A 19,142-nucleotide genomic window follows, 5' to 3' on the forward strand; every position below is an offset into this window, starting at 1 on the left:
AATTGTGCTTAAGAAATAGATTGACCTTTTTAGAAACAGTAGCTGGATTTCTGTTAGGGAACATAAGATATTGAACTAAATCAATGGAACTGGAACTGGAGAACTAGGGAAAGAGAAAAAGAGAGGGACAGAGGGAGGAAGGGAGTGGGGAAAGAGAGGTTTCCTTCTCCTGGACATAGAGTGTCTATGTATTGGACCAACCAGGCTAAAAGGCCATATTTCGAAGGGATGGAAAAGTAATGACCTGACATTACAGCGATTGCAAAGGTGTTAATCCAAAAGAGTATAGTTTGCCCATGGGACATCCAAGGACATAAACAATTTTATCAGTTACATAAAGCTGACATAAATAAATAGGTGCTCTTCCAGTTGGAAAGCATGTTGAGGTGGGTGGAAATGACAATCTGAGGGTCTTGTCAGCCCTTGGGGAGGTCATGCTCCCAGCTGAGTCTGCCCTTTCCTCCAAACTGGAGTCAGTTGTGGCAAACTGTAACCCTTTAGCCCAAAGTTCTTATCTGGCTAATGGATACTGCCATGCTTTTATGGGAAAGGGACTCAAATACACCATCAAACAGACCAAAATATCAAGTTGAGTGTGATCCTCATTCATTACGAGTATTGGTGCATTAAAATAGGCTTATTTATTTCCATAGCTCTGGATTTGCTAACAAAGTGACTGAGTGATTGGAGCCTGGATATGGTGGAAGAGAATGGGTAGAAATTGTAGGGTCATCTTTGCTGAACTGTTAATGAAAAACACCATTCAATACTTGCTACTTAGAAAATTCAGTCTTAATGAGCTTTTTTCAGTTCCAAATTTCAACAGTTGACACAAAATACACTGTTAAACTGTGTTATCAATAATTGTAGAAAAATAGACATGTTTGATAAGGACATTCTAATAAAAGGTTCTTCTGGAGCATCCTCATTTAAAGATTCAGAGGCTCACATTACAAAAATGAGATTTGGTTCATGTTCCATCTCCAACCACATTGACACCAAAGACAGTGAGAAATAGGGAAGGACCTCACACCTGGGTGCCCTGTCACAGATACATAACTGACGTGTGTGTCTGACCAAAGGGTTGTCAAGGCTCTTCATTCAGTTGTGCTCAAGGGCCCCCAATTGCTCTTCCAACCAGACAACAGGGTGTGTGTTGTCCTTTAAGCCTTAGTAATGGACTTAGAAAGACCCATTGAGTCTTTAGGAGCTAAATTAGCAGACTTTTTGCAACCCCAGCTGATCTTGCTTTGTGCTACCATGCCTGGCCCTGCAACTCTGGTGATGCTGCAGGGATAGCGCCCCCAAGGCAAGAGGGCCCTTCCTAAGGCTACACTGAGGTAAGGCCACAGTACCTCCCCACAGCCTGGCAAGAAGTGTATGGGGCTCCCTCCTCCTCCTCAACTACAACCTCCTCTTTGGAGTATGTGGAATGAATAAATGATTCAACAAATATTCAATGCGAAAAGTGAAATGTTGGCAAAAGGAAAGAGTTATGGCCAACAGTTTTGTTTTCCATACCGTCAGTGCCAAGAAGCAGTTGTCTTGATACAAGGTGTCAGAAGTGGGAGAAGAGAGACCCACCCCCCATGTCAAATTGAGGAGTTACTTTCCTTATCTCTGGGACATGCTTTTTAGTAGACAAGGTCCCCAAACTACAGTGTGAAGCCCTGTGATATCTGGTCAGGGAAGGCAAGGGCAGCAGGGAGGGACAGCTAGTTTGAGCTCTTTGACCTCCATGGTGCAAAGCCTCAAACTGAGCACAGCTGTAGAAGTTGAAAATGAACTTGGATCCAGTCAATGAATATTTATGATGGATGATTATGTTAGGGAACAAACAGTTTATAAATGCCAACTTAATGTGAAAGATCTGTTTCAGTGCAAAATCTCCACCTGCCCTTGCGGTTTTGTCTAAGATTCTCTTCCTTTTCTTATTTTTTCATTTGAAAATTTTTTCATTTTGAAAATTAGATTTTCCTTACAAAATATTATTCCTTCCTTCCCTCCTCCTCTCCTCTCCTTCCTTCCTTCCTTCCTTTCTTTCCTTCTTTCTTTCTTTTTATCTTTGCAGATTAAAATGAATTAAGGCTGTAGTTTTTTGTTTTCTTTGATTGGGAGACACTTTGGATTTGATTTCTAACCTGTGGCATACTCTAGAAATATTTCTTAGACAGTCACCAAGATTGTTGATCTAATCTTTAAATATTGAACTCTGGAAATTTCATAATAATAAACTAATAATAATAATAATAAATACCAATGCAAGGAATGCTGATGGATAAGCCCCCCAGGTATAGGAAGAGTGCCAGATGGAGTCAAGGTGTGTGAGATCAGTGACTACAATATACTTCGCCCATTACATGTCATTATGAATTTCATGACTTTAGACCCAAACCACCTTTTACTAATTTAACATGTCTCATTTTTAAACTGTGATTATAGAGTGAAAATAGTTGGAGAGTCAATGGTTTTGTAGAAAAATAGTTTCTCAAACTGTGGTACTACAAAGGGTGAGAGCTAACTTGAAAAACATAAACACAAAATTCCCATCATTGGTGGGAATTCCCTCGTGGTCCAGTGGTTAGGAGTTGGCACTCTCACTGCTGGGGCCTTAGGTTTGATCCCTGGTCAGGGAACTAAGATCCTATAAGCTACGAGGTGTGGCAGAAAACAAAAACAAAACAAAACCAAAAAACACACATCATTGATGACATGCCAGAGCATGTCCTCCTCCTGAAATTCTGCCCCAGGCTAGTCAGTGAGGTCTTGTTACTTAAAAAAGAGACCTCAGTTTTGTAAACATTTCACAGTATATCAGCATACTGGTGGTGTGTTTTGCCATCTACTGAACCTCCAAACTTCTCCCAGACCTATGGCTTATTAGATTCAATTAAAGGGAACAGTGAGGTACCCAAACGGCTGCCAGTCTGGGACACGGAGCAAAGGCCATGCACTAAAGGGCCAGCGGTCAATGGGACCAAAGAAATCCAGAAAACAGGACATCAGAACAGAAATGCCTACTGTACTTTGGGAATCCTTTTTTTTTTTCTTTTAATCTTATTTCTAAAGTTATATATCTAAACCTACATTATTTTTACATCTATGTACATTATTTAGAAGTTTTGTTCTACAGTACTTTTGTACATGCTGGGTTTTATTACTAACTGCAAAAGAAAATAATTACATAAGGCATATATATGTACAGTATTTTGTCATTACCTCACCTGGGTCCTATAAATGCAATGCCTGCAGAGGGCAAGCACCTCGCCCTGTAGATGAAATTTATTGAGATGTATAAAACTGAGGGCTCGACTCTATGTCTCACTGCATGAATGAATAGGCACCAGAGACCTTCCTCATCATATCCCAGGTAAACTCTTTGATGCACTCTTTTGAGATCTGGTATTGTACAACACATGCAGGTAAGTAGCAGAAATCTCTAGGACTTGGATGTGTCGTATTCAGGGAGGAGACCAGGCTTGGGTCACAAATGAGGGTACATGACACCTTAACCCAATCTGAATCTGCCTTGTCAATCTGAATAACTGAGAGGGCAGGTAGATATTTTACACCTTGAAGATTTGTTTTCTGGTAATGCCAAACTTCAATATAAGGAAAGAACAAAGTAAGAGAGACAGAAAAGAAAGAGAATGAGAGACAAGGGAAGGTTGTGGGCAGAGAGGAGAAGGGGTGGCCCAGCCAGGGGACTAAACTTTGGATTCGTTCTCTAGATTCGCCACATCACCATTCCTCTCCGTCTGCTCCTCAGGGTTCTTTTCTTCCTCCTCAGTCTCCAGTTCTGCGTGTTGGTTGAGTTTGCTGGAGACGGACCAGCTCAGGGGCAGCTCAGCCCTGCTGGCTAACTCGGCCAGCTCTTTGGCACTGAGAGATGGGGTGCTGGTCTCGTAGGTCTCGTGGAAGCTGTTGTAGTCGACTTCGTAGAACCCGTCCTCCAGCGTCAGGACAGGGGTGAACCGGTACCCCCAGAGGATCTCACTAGTGATGTAGGAGCTTCGAGCTTGGCATGTCATCCCTGCAGAGAGGAGAACGGAGGCTTTAGTGTGTGTGTCTGTGGGCTTTGCATCACCCAGGGGACTCAGGGAGACAGGCAGGACTGCTGCATGTGGTGTTGAGACTGTGACCCACATAGGCTGCTATAATAGGGAAGAATAGAATCTGACTCCATATTAAATCTGCTTCTTTTACTTAAACCTTGTATTCAATTGCTTTTGCTACAAGTTAAGAATGTTGCCTATAGCCTGAAATATACAGGATATCCCATTCTCAAAACTCTGACCTTTAAAGGTATAACACTTTCCCATTCATATAGAGGTAAAAAGTTGCAGAACAGAGGATAACATTTGTCTTGTTGGAGGTTTACAGGGGCATTATGACCTGACCTACATGGACAGCTGCAAGAACAAAGGATTCTGACCCCAAGAAGTCTGCAACAACCAGCCACACCCCCTCCTCTTTTAGTATAAAAGAAGCCTGAATTCTAACTCAGGTGAGATGGTTCTTTGGGACACTAGTCCATCATCTTCTCGGTCTGCTGGCTTTCGAATAAAGTTGCTATTTCTTGCCTCAACGACTCATCTCTTGATTTATTGGCCTGCCGTGAGGTGAGCAGTACAAGTTTGGACTTGGTAACAGTGTCACAACTACAAGGAGGTGTCTTTCTTGTTGTAGACATGTGCTACCATGCAGGAGGGCATGTGGTGGAGATACCAGGCTTCCGCATGGAATCCCAGAGAGCAACGTGAAAGTCCTGGCTCACACCAGGCACTTGCCGGCACTTGCCTGCAAGGTCAGGCACACACACAGGAAAGCATGTGTGCACATGCATACAGGTGCACACTCATGTGGTTGTGCCTTGTCCACTTTTTACTCCAGGATCATCTGAGGTCATGACTTTTGTCTCACACTGCTTTTAGAGGTTTTGCCTGAGCCCTGCTGGGATTTGAGTCTTGGTTTTGGCCACAGACTTAGAATGAAATTTGACATTTTAAACTAAACTTATGCTGCCTTTCAGCTGGAGGCCACAGATTTGTGTTACCCTCCCATTGCCGTGACACAGAGGCAGCTACTGTGGTCCCCCAAATGAGGTTGGAAGGGATGCTGATCTGAATTTGTACTTTCCCCAGGACCAGTGGAGATGGTTGTTCAGATGGTGTGATAATATAATACTTTAAAGTCGCCCCCCCCATCTCACCCGCCCTTCCTGCTTATAGACAAGAAGACTTTTTCTAATTTGCACAAAAATGCCATATGAGCTACTGGCAGCCCAGGAGTCAGGGATAGCTTCCTTTTAAATGTGAAAAGGCAGAACAAGGGAAATCCCACCCACCTCCTTAGAAAAGGAAACTAGGCAACAGGCTTGGTGTAAAATACGGGGAAGACATTGGTGCATTTTTTTTCTGAGGTCGAAGAATCTCTTATGAAACTTCTCAGGACATGGAAGCGTTCATTCAGCCATTCCTTCAGGGCTGACTTTCCATTAGCTCAGTAGGTCCAGTACCAAGGGCCCACAGTGCTTTTAGGGGCCCATGAAAATATTCATCTTTATGTAAAGTATATTACATATTACATAAGGTAGATTATACACTTTATATTATATTATATAATTATATAAAAATATAATTAGAAATTTTTTAAATGGAATAAAGGGCCCGCAAAGGTAAAACCACGTAGGACTCACCATAGTCCTACTGCAGCCCTGTGTTCATTCATCCAGGGAAGCAGCCAGCCAGTCAGTCAATATATTATTCCTTAGGACAGCCTATAAGATATATTAGGCAATTGCTTTATGCTGAATGCAGGTGTGGTAAGGAGAAGAGGACACATGTAGGTTTTACACAGAAGCGTTCAGATCTACAAAATATTCCCACAGCAGTGCACCTGTTCCTCGTGGCTAGAAGAAGAATGTTGGGGCCCAGGGACTGAAGTGACTGACCCACAGCAGCTGGCAGAGTCTGAGCCCATACAGCCCTCATTCACATTCTGCTCTTCTTCTGAACCTTAAAACTGAATGCTACCCTTCTTCAGTGTTTCCCTGACTACCCAATTATTTGGTCTGCCCACCCCCATGCCTCTGAAACAAGTACAGCAGGGTTACTGGGCATTGTAAATCAAAGAACAACAGCATCTTGCTTTTATTTCTCAACATTTCTCTTCTGAGTTACCAACTCTTTATCTGTGTTTGGGAGTGATGGGGGAAGACAGGTGATGACAGGGTTCTGTGGGCTCAGAGTGAGGCACAAACAGGAAGTCAAAAGGAAAAGGTGATAAAATAACTTTCAAATTTTTCTTCCCATTGAGGAAGCATATGTTTATTGTGACATGACTAGAAAACAGAGACAGGCAAATAAAATTCACCTAGATTTTGATTTCTGGCTATGTAAATGGCCAAATGGAACTAGAAATTAAAAATACAATTATTAAAATTAAAATCTATATGGAGGTTTAACATCCAATTGGAATTGACTGAAGAGAGAATTAGAAACTTGGGACACAGGTATGAAGAAACAACACAGGATGCAGCCAAGAGGTTGTCATTGGGACTGCTGGAGAAAGGACGTCTGAAAACCCTCTCCTCCATGAAAGCAATGAGAATGCTGGCAGAAACTGACAAAGCAAACTCTTTTAGAACTCTGTAAATGAACTCCAGGAGTGTTTGCTCAAGAAAAATGGCTGAATCGCAGTAAAAACCCTGAGCTTTGGGAAATTTTAACTTTCCCCCTGCTCAGCTTTACGTTAACCTTAAAAATCAACAGCCTGCAATCATGGTGCAAAAGAGCAGTCTAGCAACTGCTGGAGGGGTCAGAACAGGATTGGAGCTCTTTCAAAGCCTCATGCTCAGAATTGTCATCATTTCAAGTTTCTAGCAGTTCCCTAGAAAATCCCATTTACAAGGCTTGTCTCTTTTTGACTTGGGACAGAGTTTGCCCAATGCAAATAACTTGTTCCCTTGGGCTGTTTGTCAAAAACAAACAGTGGTTAAACTTTGTACTCTCCCCCAGCCCAAATTCCTATGTTGTTCTAACCCCCAGTACCGCAGACTGTGACTTGTTTGAGAGAGGGTCTTTAAAGAGGTAATTAAGTTAAAATGAGGTCATTGGGAGGGGGTCCTAATTCAATATGACTAGTGTTGTTATAAGAAGAGGAGATAAGTTACACAGACATGTGTAGAGGAAATACTGTGTGAGGACATAGGGAGAAGATGGTCATCTCCATCTATAAGCCGAGGAGAGAGCAACCAACCCTGCCAACACCCTGATCTTGAACTTCCAGCCTCCAGAATTAGGAGACAATAAATTCCTGTTTAAGCCGCCCAAGTCTGTGGTACTTTGTTATGGCAGCCCTAGCAAATGAATGTGCTTATTGAATTCCACAGGGATAGTAAAATACCTTTTCATAGTACCACTTTAATAGGATTAATTTATGTAATCAAAAATGAATAAGAGAGATTTAAACAAATGTTTGTGGATGCTTTCCCAATTTTTATTCACCTTTTGGTGTCCTAATTCATTTGAAAAGAGATGAAAAGAATATTAATATATTTGTCTAACAATATCGAAAAGTATTTCTAGTGTAAGCTGATAATTTTCATTTTCTTCAGAAAGATTCCTGTTTTACATATTGACATTGGTCCCAGTCCATTCTTAGAAAAATTGTGATTTTTACTGATGTTGAAAAAGTAACAAAATAAAACCAACTAAGGTGCAGCCACCAAAATTACATCAGTGTGTGACAGTGGAGCCCTTGTGATTTTCGATGTCACTTAACTCACTGAAGTGTGACTGTGACTCTGAGACCAATTTTTCACGGATTGTGTTTCAGGCTTTGAAATGAGTGTGAGCTGAGGATGCAGAATTTTCTTTGCTTAATAAAAAAGACTAAAAATGAAAAACATGAAAATATCTACAACACTAATAATGGAAAACAGGAATGACACATGTATATTTACCATGCACATAAAAGTTTAGATAATACCTGTCTATGTATGTACAGAAATATAAAGTAAAAGGAGACCGCCTGGTCATCAGAAAAAAAAAAAAGATTCAATCAGTGTGTATGCAAGTTGTGTTTGTTTTTTCATATCAGAAAGATCATTACGGTGTCCTGAGGTAGGTTTTTTTTTTTTTTAAATTAATTAATTAATTTTTGGCTGCACTGGGTCTTTGTTGCTGTGCGCATGTCTTCTCTTGTTGCGGCGAGCGGGGGTTACTCTTTGTTGCGGTGCATGTGCTTCTCATTGCAGTGGCTTCTCTTACTGTGAAGCACGGGCTCTAGGCACATGAGCTTCAGAAGCTGTGGCATGCGGGCTCAGTAGCTGTGGCTCACGGTCTCTAGAGTGCAGGCTCAGTAGCTGTGGCGCAGGGGCTTAGCTGCTCCACGGTATGTGGGATTTTCCCGGACCAGGGCTCGAACCCGTGTCCCCTGCACTGGCAGGTGGATTCTTAACCACTGCATCACCAAGGAAGCCACTGAGGTAGGTTTTTGAAGTGAGTGAAGTAATCTCTGGAAAAAGAGAAGCTCCTTTTGTAGAGATGAATAAAACCTGAAAAATCTGATCTCCAAGTTCAGATCACAGCCTTTACTCTGAGCATGCTGGCTGTCTTGCCATTTGCATTTGTATTTTTATGCCTGTATGTGTGCTATTTGCTTTATCTTGAATGCCCTTCCCCCGGTGGACTCCTGTTCATCTTTCAAGAGCTGATTTATTATCTCCTTTCTAAAGCCCTCTGTGACCGACCCCACTTGAGTTGGAACTAGGAGCCCACGGCTATCAGGATATTTCAGTGACACCCCATCACAGCCTTTTCACAGCCTTTGCAGCTCATGCTAAGTGTCTGGTTTCCTTGTTGGACTGTGGATGCCTCAAAGTTCGTTTATCTTCTTTATTTCCATATTCCTAGCATTTACATAGTGCTTCAACATTGGAGGTTCCCCCCAAATACCTGTTGTTAAGTGAAGAGAATGGACCTAAGGAACTATAGAGAAATGTTGACTGGAAATGTCTGACATGTATTATTAAATTAAAAGATGGCTTGTGGTCCTTAGAAAAGAAAGTGGGAGATTTCTGTTTCTGCGTCATGTCAGATTATCTAGGAAGGACCCTCAGCTAAAATACAAGCTAGACACTGGAAAGTTACAAACTCCCTAATTTTAATCAAAAATAAGTTCAATAACAAGTAAGGGATGGGACTTCTGGGCTTGGTGAAGATGGAGTCAGTGCAGCCTTTGTCTCCCATTGCTTACAATGAAGACTTCTAGACAAAACACAAAATGCAACAACCTGCAGACTCTGAAAAGTTACCACTAGTGGGAAGATTGGGGAGGGGTACCAAAACTTGAAGAATGACTTGTTTGGGGGTAAATTTCTTGGTTTGGTTTTTTCTCTCTTTTATCATCTGGCTTTAACCTGAGAGTGGTCCCTATGCAGAACTGGGCTGTGGTGCTGCAACAAAATCTCAGAGAGAAACCCTGTCTTTCTGGCCAAAGGACCAGGACAAGGTCCTCTCTGGGCTGGAGAATGGGGGTGGGGAGCCCTCATTAATTTTGTATCTCTGAAGCCAGCTCTCAGTGCTGCGTAGTCCAGAGCTGGGAGAAAATCTTTCTGGCCAGAGGACTGGGAAAAGAGGTCTCTGTGGACCAAAGAGTTTGTGGCTGCGTTTTCCTCTCTTCTCACTGCCTTACTCTGAGAATGAACTCTGAGCCTGTGAGACCGGGCAGCAGTATGGGTGGCCAACACGTGGAGAGAAATCCTGTCTTTATAGACAGAGAAGAGGGGGCCTGGGAGCTGAAAAGGATGGGGAATCTCACAGAGGACAAAACTGAAGAAGAGTATCCCCTAATTCTGTGTACGAATAGATGCAAATCATGAATAAAAAGAAACGATGAATGAAAAGAAACTACTATGTGTTTCATAACATATAATCATACTTTGAAATGACTTCAATGAAGAAACTCTAATGGGAGTTCAATAATACGTAGAAATGAATGATACTGAAATGTAGAATGTCAAGATTGTGGGATACATGGAAAGTAAGAAACATGTATAGACCTAAATGCTTATATTAGAAAAGAAGAAAGTCTGTGCAGAATATCCAACTTAAGAAATTAGTAAAAGAACAACAGGATGACTCCATGGGAAATAGGTAATAAACATCAGTATATAAATGAATAAATTAGAAAACATAATATTGAGTGAAAAAGCAAGTTGTATAGAATATATAAAATGATACCATTTGTATAAAGCTAAAAGTAAGCATAAGTAATATATCATTCAGGGGCACATTCAAAATTATTTTTTTAAAGCAATTAAGAGAATGATAAAAATAAGTAGTTATGTTAGGGTGGAGAAGGAATACAGAAGTAGATACAACAGTAATGTTCTAGCTCTTAAATCGAACAAACTGGAAGTGTTTTCTTATACCCTGTAATGTAATACGTGACATGCATTATTTTGTACTTACCAAGTGCTACTTTAAAAGATTGCTAATTCCATTTGTTCTTGCAGTATTAGCCTGCTTATCTTTTGTGCAAAAGCTCCTCTCGTTCTGTGTTTTCAGAACTGCTTTTTCTTCTGTTTTTTTATTGAAGTATAGTTATTTACAATGTTTCAGGTATACAGCAAAGTGGTTCAGTTATATATATATATATATATATATATATATATATATATATATGTATATTCTTTTTCAGATTCTTTTCCATTATGGTTTATTACAAGATATTGAATATAGTTCCCTGTGCTATGCAGTAGGTCCTTGTTGTTTATACAAACTTATATTTTTATGTAAAGAATTGGAAGCAATAAAAAAGAATTGTGACATAATCTAATCTATATAATTCTGCTTTGTACCATCATTTAAATGTTTCCAAACATCTGTTGGCTCAAAATAGCTATAATGTCTTTTCCTAAAGTTACCCTGTGATCAGAGCTGTTAACCACTCATTTATTCGGGTCATGTTTATTAAATGGAATCCATGTGCTAGGTAATGAGTTCCCAGCCTCAGGGAGCTTACAGTCCATCTTCTCATTCCTGTAGAAGCTCAGAATCAGGAATTCTGACTGGGACTTCCAGAAATGAGGGCCCTTGCCTGCGTGCCCTAATGACCAAGGGTTCACGATAACTGACATCCAACTGGGTGCCTGGGGTCTTCGGAATGTATGGTGGGGGCAGGGGAAGGAGGGAGGCTCAGTGCATCTGGGGCATAAACTCCATCCATGGTCTCCTTAGCTCCGTGACCCAGCTAGTGGGGTTAAACAGAAATACATGATTGTGTTTCTCACCCTTCAACTAGTTTTTCATGCATTTTTATTTCCTTGATGGTGAGTCAGAAACTGGGTCTCTGTACAGTAAGATGCTGTCTACTTAGCCTCCTTGACTGCTTTTTGTGCAAATAACCACAGGAAATTCCACAACTGAGAGTCAGCTTAGAGGTGGGCAAGACAAAATCGGGGAGGAGGACGTGACATGTGAGACCTGTGCTATAAATGATAGTCCCCGTTTCTTCTCATTCCTCATTATCACGTCACTGTCATCTTCATGGAATATTCCCAAGTAGTTACTGTGAGCTGGGGATTCCCTAAGCCCTTTACCTTGTCTATTTCATTTAATCCTTATAACAACCCCATGAGCATGTGCTATGATTCTATCCCTGTTCTACAAATGAGGAAACTGAGGTGTGGAGACCACTCATGTCACATCCCTGGGGAATCTGGCCTCACAATCTCGAAAGAAACAGGTGGACACTGACATTGCGAGACAGCATTGAGGCCAGTGGGGTTAGAGGAGGAATGGCCTGTTGGTGTGTTCGTGGGTCAGGCATGCCTTTGACTTTGTGTTTGAGGAGCCTGCTTGATTTCCATAGCAGCGTTGTCTGGTCTAAGTTATTTCCCCAAAGCCCAAAGGCGCGCGCGCGCGCGTGTGTGTGTGTGTGTGTGTGTGTGTGTGTGTGTGTGTGTGTGTGTGTCTTAAAAAAAATTATTGCACTTCATAATTTATCCACTGAGAGCTTCTCTGGTTAATCTTCCAAGAGTTTAACTCACTTGAAAGTGAATAGAAACAGCCCATCTTTTTGGTGGTGTTTCATTCCTTGAGTAAGAGTACATTAGAATAAGGAGTGGTGAAGGAGGGACTGCTTGTCATTGGTGATGAACAAAAAGCCCAGGAAGCTGGGAAGCCAGACTGAGGCCCAGTTGAGGGATCTAACAGGCACTGAGCAAACACAGGTCAGACCCTGCAAGATGGAGATTCAACAGGCAAAGCCTTATTTTTAGATTCACGGTGACAAATGATGACTGGAGATGTTTTGTGCAGCATACCAATGTGATGAAAGCCATCCTCAAGAGAGAGCCCTCTGGATAAAGCTGGAGGTATGCACTCAGTAGATAGAAAATGCATCAAAATTGCCTGGAGAATGTGATTCCAATAAAATAAGATGGAATACACCACCCTCACCACTTTGGAATTCTGTAAAATTAACCTATATTGCCAATATTCAGAAACAAAGAATTGACTGCAGGCGTTTTGTCTTTTTATTTCAAATACCAGGCTACATGATGTAATGTTTTCCTTTACTCTTTGTTCTCATTCTCAATAAAAACTGCACTGAATTAGTGCAGTAATAAAGTGTTCTGCACTAATGTTTATAAGTCTTTGTGAGGGAGAACGATCTTGGTGATTTTCCAAGCCCAGTGTCAAAAAGAAGCAGTATAGAGTAATCTCTGCCATAATGTAATGGTAATCTTATTCATTAGGCTCAGCCAACTGCTGATCATTTAAACAAGCCCTGTCTTATGCTCAGGTTAAGAATACCTTCAATAGGGCTTCCCTGGTGGCGCAGTGGTTGGGAGTCCGCCTGCCGATGCAGGGGACGCGGGTTCGTGCCCCGGTCCGGGAGGATCCCACGTGCCGCGGCGCGGCTGAGCCCGTGAGCCATGGCCGCTGGGCCTGCGCGTCCGGACCCTGTGCTCCGCAATGGGAGAGGCCACAACAGTGAGAGGCCCGCGTACCCCCCCCAAAAAAAACGAATACCTTCAATAAACTGTTGTACTTCTTCTGTTACTGAAATTTTGGATGGCCAGTGAGGTTCACCTCTAGCTACACAAAAAAATATTGAAAAGTGTATTTTTTTAAATGTTTGAAAAAAGGCATTCTACATGTGTACTCCCAATTGTACTCTCACCAAAGTAACTGATAAATTCATAAATCAAGTATTGAATTAAGTAAAAAACATTATTTATTGAGTGTTTATTGTATGCCTGGCACCAAATGCTTTATGTGCATCAACAAACTAACAACATCTTACAACAGCCCTCATAGGTGGGTGATGCTACGATATCTACTTAACATACAAGCAAACTAAGACAAAGAGAGGTTAAGTAAATGTTCTGGGTCACACAGTTTTATGGACTGAATTGTGTGCCTCCAAAATTCCTATATTGAAACCTAACCCCTTCATGTGACTGTATGTGGAAATAGGAACTTTAGGGAGGGAATTAAGGTTAAACAAAGTCACCTAATCCAGTAGGACCATTGTCCTTGTAGAGGAAGAGGTACTAGAGAGCTTTCTCTCTTTCCACGTGCCACATGAGGACACAGCCAGAAGGTGGCTGTCTACAAGCCAAGAAGAGAGGCCCTACAGGCAAATAGCACTGATGGTGCCTTGCTTTTGGACTTCTAGCCTCCAGAATGATGAGAAAATCATTTCCGTTGGTTAAGCCACCCAGTCTGCGGTATTTTGCTATGACAGCCCTAGCAGACTAATATCAGTAAGAGTGGAACTAGGGTTCTAATTTAGGGAGCCTGTCTCTAGAGCCTATGTCCTCAACTGTCACACTATTATATCTATTTTTGAAAACAGGGATCATGTGTTCATTGTGACCTTTATAACTCCTGCAAATGCCTTATACCTATATTTACAAAATAAAATGGAGAGTAGATGAATCATCATGGCCCAAGGGATGTTGCCACTGGATGTTGTAACTTGACTGCCAAATAATACCTGCTCACCATTTGTCTTTCCCATCATATCTACCATTTGTTCCCCACCAGCTCTCCTAAGTCTGTCAATTCTTACCTTGTCTTCCATACAAATGTACTTATTCTCTACTCAGTCTGGAGCAGTGGCTACCAGATTCAGAATGTTGCTTGGAGACACTAAACAACCTTGATTCTTTTTGAAAGAAATCATGAGATAGCCTCAAATCAAATCATAAACTGCAGGATTCTTCTTCAACCTCTCCCATTCTATATTTGTTTCTCTCTTCTCCAACAGTTCCAGGTTCCCAAAAATCTATACATTTATCATTGGCTCTATCCTACGAGCACACAAAGCAGCTTTGGAATTATCACACCTATAAGTCTACTGAAGAATTGTTTGTACAAGACTCAGACCTCACAGCAGGAGGACCAGATAGCTTCTAGTTGAAACAGGAAAGCCCCTGTGACTTTACAAGAAATCCCCAGTATGTACCAGTAAATAGTGAACCAAAGACTGCCAAATGCACTTGAAAGCCAATTAGAACACTTCCCTGCTTCCAAAAGTTCTATAATAGAACACTCACCAATCAAAGACTATCTTAACACTTCCTCCTTTTACTCTGTAAGTCCTGTGAGTTTCTACCGAAGGAAAGAGATAGTAGCAAACTATCTTGTATGATCTGAATAAGCAACCTTTTGTTAATAGTACAGGTGCTCTGTGTACTTTTGAAACCATCATCCGCAACCTATGAGGGTAAAATTAAAAACTGAAATCTTTTTAATCTTAGACCATTCCCACTGAGGTAGTGCAATCCAAGTACTGAGTTCCAAAGTTATTGGATTCATCCTTTTTTCTATGTAGCCTTGTTATCTGTTTTATATCTAGTTAGGTTCATTTGTTTCTAATTGTATTTCCTTTTAGGATTTGCTTTTGTGGTCCTTTTTTTTTTTTAAAAGAAAATTTAAACCACTTAAATAGTTCAAAAATTAAGTCAGCATAAAAAGATATATTCAGAAAAGTCTCATTCCCACCTCTTCTTCTATCCTGTTTCTGCCCACCTCCTGTATGTGGCCATTTTCATTTGTTTCTGCTTTACCCTGTGCTTCCTTTTGTAAAATAAGCAAACTTAGATGCACACACATTCTTATTTCTCATTCTGACCCTGCAGAGGGAATATATTTCAGGACAGGAAGCTGTATGATGATTTTCTTCCGCTAAAGCAATTTGAAATCTCTGGACGTGCTCATTTCCTTTCATCATAGAATCCATAGGCTTATCAATGATACAGTGGAGTTGAACAGTGGGAGCTGGAAGCAGACTGGCCCAGGTTTAAATCTGGGCTGCCCAGAGCCACAGTGTGGCCTGGATAGGCTACTTAGCTTCTCTTATTCCTCATCTGTCATAGCTGGGAAAATAATGACCAGAGTAGAGAAATGATCTACAAGAAATTTCACAGGTGAAAGCCTTGACCTAGGGCTCTGTTTGAGGACAGCACTGGCAATTCTCTTAGTGCCATTCCTTCCCTTGGTCAAGCATAAAAGCTGACCTTTCTTGTAGAATTAGCAGCATTGATCAATAACATTTTTTCCCTTACATCAAGTATTTGGTTGCTTGTTGATTTTTTTCAAAAGGAATAAAAACCATTCAGAGAAAGATCTGGAGACATCATGTTTCATCTTCCTGTTGATGTCAGGGTTTATTTTATGCCTTACTATTCTTTGAACATTTCAAAATACCCTTGGTGCCTGATATTTGAAGAGTCCACTCGTCTCATTCATTGTCCCCCATTATTCTGCATTTTCCAGGCAGTGGTTCTTAACCTTTTTTGGTCAAGGACCTTTTGGGAATCTTATGAAATTCATGGATCCTCTCTTCTTAAAATATACAAACATACAACAGTTTGTAAGGCTCAAGGGCTCAGGAACTCACTGACATTTGTGTGATCCTAGGTTCAAACAAACAAAGAGAAGCAAAAACAAAAGAACAAACAATTCTGCTTTAGGAGAAGGTGTGTGTGTGCATGTGAGGAGGAAGAGGTTTAAGGGAAAATAGAGAAGAGAGGTTTTCGTTAAACTGCAACTGGGTTATGGGCAGGTCATGTGCTTTCTCAGTGGCCAGTGCTCACCCTACCAGAATCTTCCTCACCAAATTGCAATTGTCAATATTTGTTCCTACATTTTCAAGTCTGGGAATGGGGGTTCCTGTGGGCAGGAGTTCTGTCTTGGCCACTACTTTATCTCTGTCCCCTGCTATAGTGTTTGGCAACGGTGTTTGATAATATGCCCAGTAAGTATTTGTTAATGGCTAAAGGAATAAAAGGGCCCAGGTGATAATAATTCATTTATTCATTCATCATATAATATTTATTGAGGACCTACTATGTGTCTGGCATTTTGACGAATTCTGGGCGTCAAAAGATGACATGGTCCCTGGGTTCATCGGATTTATAGTCTTCTAAGAATGGAATAAACATCTAAATGAATGTAAAATTATAACTGTAATAAATGCAATGAAGAAAAGGTGGATTCTTCTCACAGAAATCACACTTGGGTTCACGTGGGAATTAGTGAAAGTGTCCCTGAGGATGTGGCGTTTGGCTTAAGACTTTAAGGATGAGCAATGGAATGAGTGAGGTAGGGGTAAGTGGACTATATCAAGGAAGCATTTCTGGCAGAAGGAGGTTCCGTTGGAGGAGGGTCCCTGAGATGTCCAAGAAACTGAACGACTAGTGTGTTTGGGGTAGGGGTGAGGGGAACTAAATAAAATATTGCTCTGGCTACAGAGGGAAAAATGACTTAGAGGAGGGCAAAGTGTGTGTGGGGAGAAGAGTGAGGAAGCTACTTCAATAGTACAAAGAAGAAATTATAGTTATCAGAAGCAGAAGAGAACCAGTGGAGATGGGAGACTAAAATGGACTGAAGATGTATTAGGAGGCCAAATGGATAGACCTCTGTAAGTGAATTATTCAGGGAGTGAGTTAGAAGGAAGAGCCAAGAATGATGCCCAGATTTCTGGCTCCGGCAATGGGATGGATGGTGGTGCCATTGCGAATCTTGAGTGCAGGAAAATTACATGTTTGGTTTTGGGAATGTTAATTTTATGGTGACTTTGAGATATGCAAGAATATTGAATAGGTCCTTGGGATAACCAAGTCTCAAATCCACAGAAGAGGTCTGGATTAGGTATATACTTGGGATGTCAGTGGCATGTGGATGGAATTGAAGCCTGGGGGCAGATGAAATTGCCAAGGGAAGGGTTTGTGATGAGAAAAACTGAGGATGAGACTATTGTGAAAATTTAACATTTGAAGGTGGAGAAGGATGAGCTTGCCCAGCATGTTGAGAGAGACAGAGGGTGGCTAGAGAGATAGGAAGAAAGACAGAAGAGTGGAGGGTGGCACAAGCCACAGGAGAGGAGTGTTCAAGAAAGGCAGTTGGTTAACAGTGCCAAGAACCAGTGAGAGAAAATTGCCCCAAACTGAAAAGTATACATTGGATTTCAGACATGGTGGTCATTATCAACTTAGTGAGAGTTGATGGGCAAAGGAGTCAGTGAAGTCGTTTGAGAAGTGGGTTTGGGGTGAGGAAATGGGGTAAGTGAATTTAGGAAATTTTTTAAGAACCTGACTATGAAGATGAGGAGAGAAGGCAATAGTTAGCAAGGGACATGGGATTGAGTGAGTTTTGAAAGACATGGGACACCTGCCCACGTTCAGATACTGATGCAAAAGGCTCTGGTTGAGTGGGAAGGGCTCCATGTAATGTAGGAGAAGATGTAATCAGTAGCTTATGGTACTGGAGAGACGGGTAAAGCTAGGAAATCAAGGTGGCAGAAGGAGGCTCTGTCCTTATAGACCGTGGGCGTTGGTCCAGGTAGATTTGTGATATGGGGCAGAGTTGAGCGAATTTCTGTCTGAAAGTGCCTATCTTCTTATTGAAGTAGGAGGTGGGTGGGGGGAGATTTGAAATTTTCGGTGGAGAGTGGGACAGCGGATTGATCAGAGAAACAAAGAAGGATTAAGACAGGAGGGTAATCATGAACTTGCAATGAATACTTGTTGCTTATATTCCTTCTTCCTAAAGGTACTCAGAGTTTTATTAGGTGCACCCCCTCCACTATAGCCCATGAACTCTGGGGTCCCACTCGGCTTAAGCTTGTGGATACATTTCATTTTCTTGGCCACGGTCATTGGTTCCAGAAGGCATATGATGTTCCTTCAGTGGTTCTTCGTTCAGGATGACTTTCAAACCATTACGTAAAGTGATGGGCAGAAGTAAGCTCTCATGATTGTGAACCAGGGCACATATAGCCCTGCTGGCTGCTGGTGGCCATATTGGGGCTGTGAAAGCAGAGAGATAGGAAGAGATGACCGGGAGCAGACACCTTATCTGTCCATGGACTTTGCACTTGTGAGAGGCAACAAACCCCCTAAGTGTTCTAGCCTGGTTGTCGACAGCATCCTAAAACAATCTGTCTGACCCTGGTACCAGTTTGCCCTGATGTGTGTTAACCTTCTCTAGCCAGACTGCTGGGGTCAACACATGGGTCCATTGATCTGCCAACTAGACCAAAACCAAATGAAGACTAACGTATTCATTTTTTTCAGTAAGAATTTATTGAATACCTTCAAAGCGCCATATATATTTTGTGCTTGGTGATGGGGATTCAGTGATGACCTTGACCTCATAGAGCTGACCATCCAGTGAAGGGCTGCAATAGGGCCAATGACCCAGCACCACTGATGATAAATTCTCATCAAATTTCAGTAAATGAATGAATGAGGGAATGAGTTTCTCATTATCACTATGGCAGTTCGGGGTGATTGGCCATATTCTCCTGAATGGCATATTGCCTTAAAAGGTCCCGCAAACTTCAATTCCTTCAATTCAACAAACTTCAAAGCTGCTCTTGATGTTCATTTCAATCTACTTTTTCTCATCAAAAATACTAATTTTGGGCTTCCCTGGTGGCGCAGTGGTTGCGAGTCCGCCTGCCGATGCAGGGGACGCGGGTTCGTGCCCCGGTCGGGGAGGATCCCACATGCCGCGGAGCGGCTGGGCCCGCCAGCCATGGCCGCTGAGCCTGCGCGTCCGGAGCCTGTGCTCCGCAACGGGAGAGGCCACAACAGTGAGAGGCCCGCGTACAGC

At 41.8% G+C, this 19,142-nt stretch overlaps 1 protein-coding gene across 1 annotated transcript in view; it reads right to left on the bottom strand.

Moving 5' to 3' along the window:
• Positions 1–3,707: 3,707 nt before the first annotated feature.
• KCNJ6 (potassium inwardly rectifying channel subfamily J member 6) overlaps positions 3,708–19,142 on the bottom strand; it is a 91,675-nt gene continuing 76,240 nt past the window's right edge. Inside the window, exon 3 of the mRNA XM_032629456.1 lies at positions 3,708–4,033. Within this exon, the coding sequence (XP_032485347.1) occupies positions 3,708–4,033 (326 nt within the window). The remainder of the gene's footprint in view (positions 4,034–19,142) is intronic.

This window comes from Phocoena sinus, chromosome 4 (assembly GCF_008692025.1).
Source record: "Phocoena sinus isolate mPhoSin1 chromosome 4, mPhoSin1.pri, whole genome shotgun sequence".
Taxonomy (NCBI): domain Eukaryota; kingdom Metazoa; phylum Chordata; class Mammalia; order Artiodactyla; family Phocoenidae; genus Phocoena; species Phocoena sinus.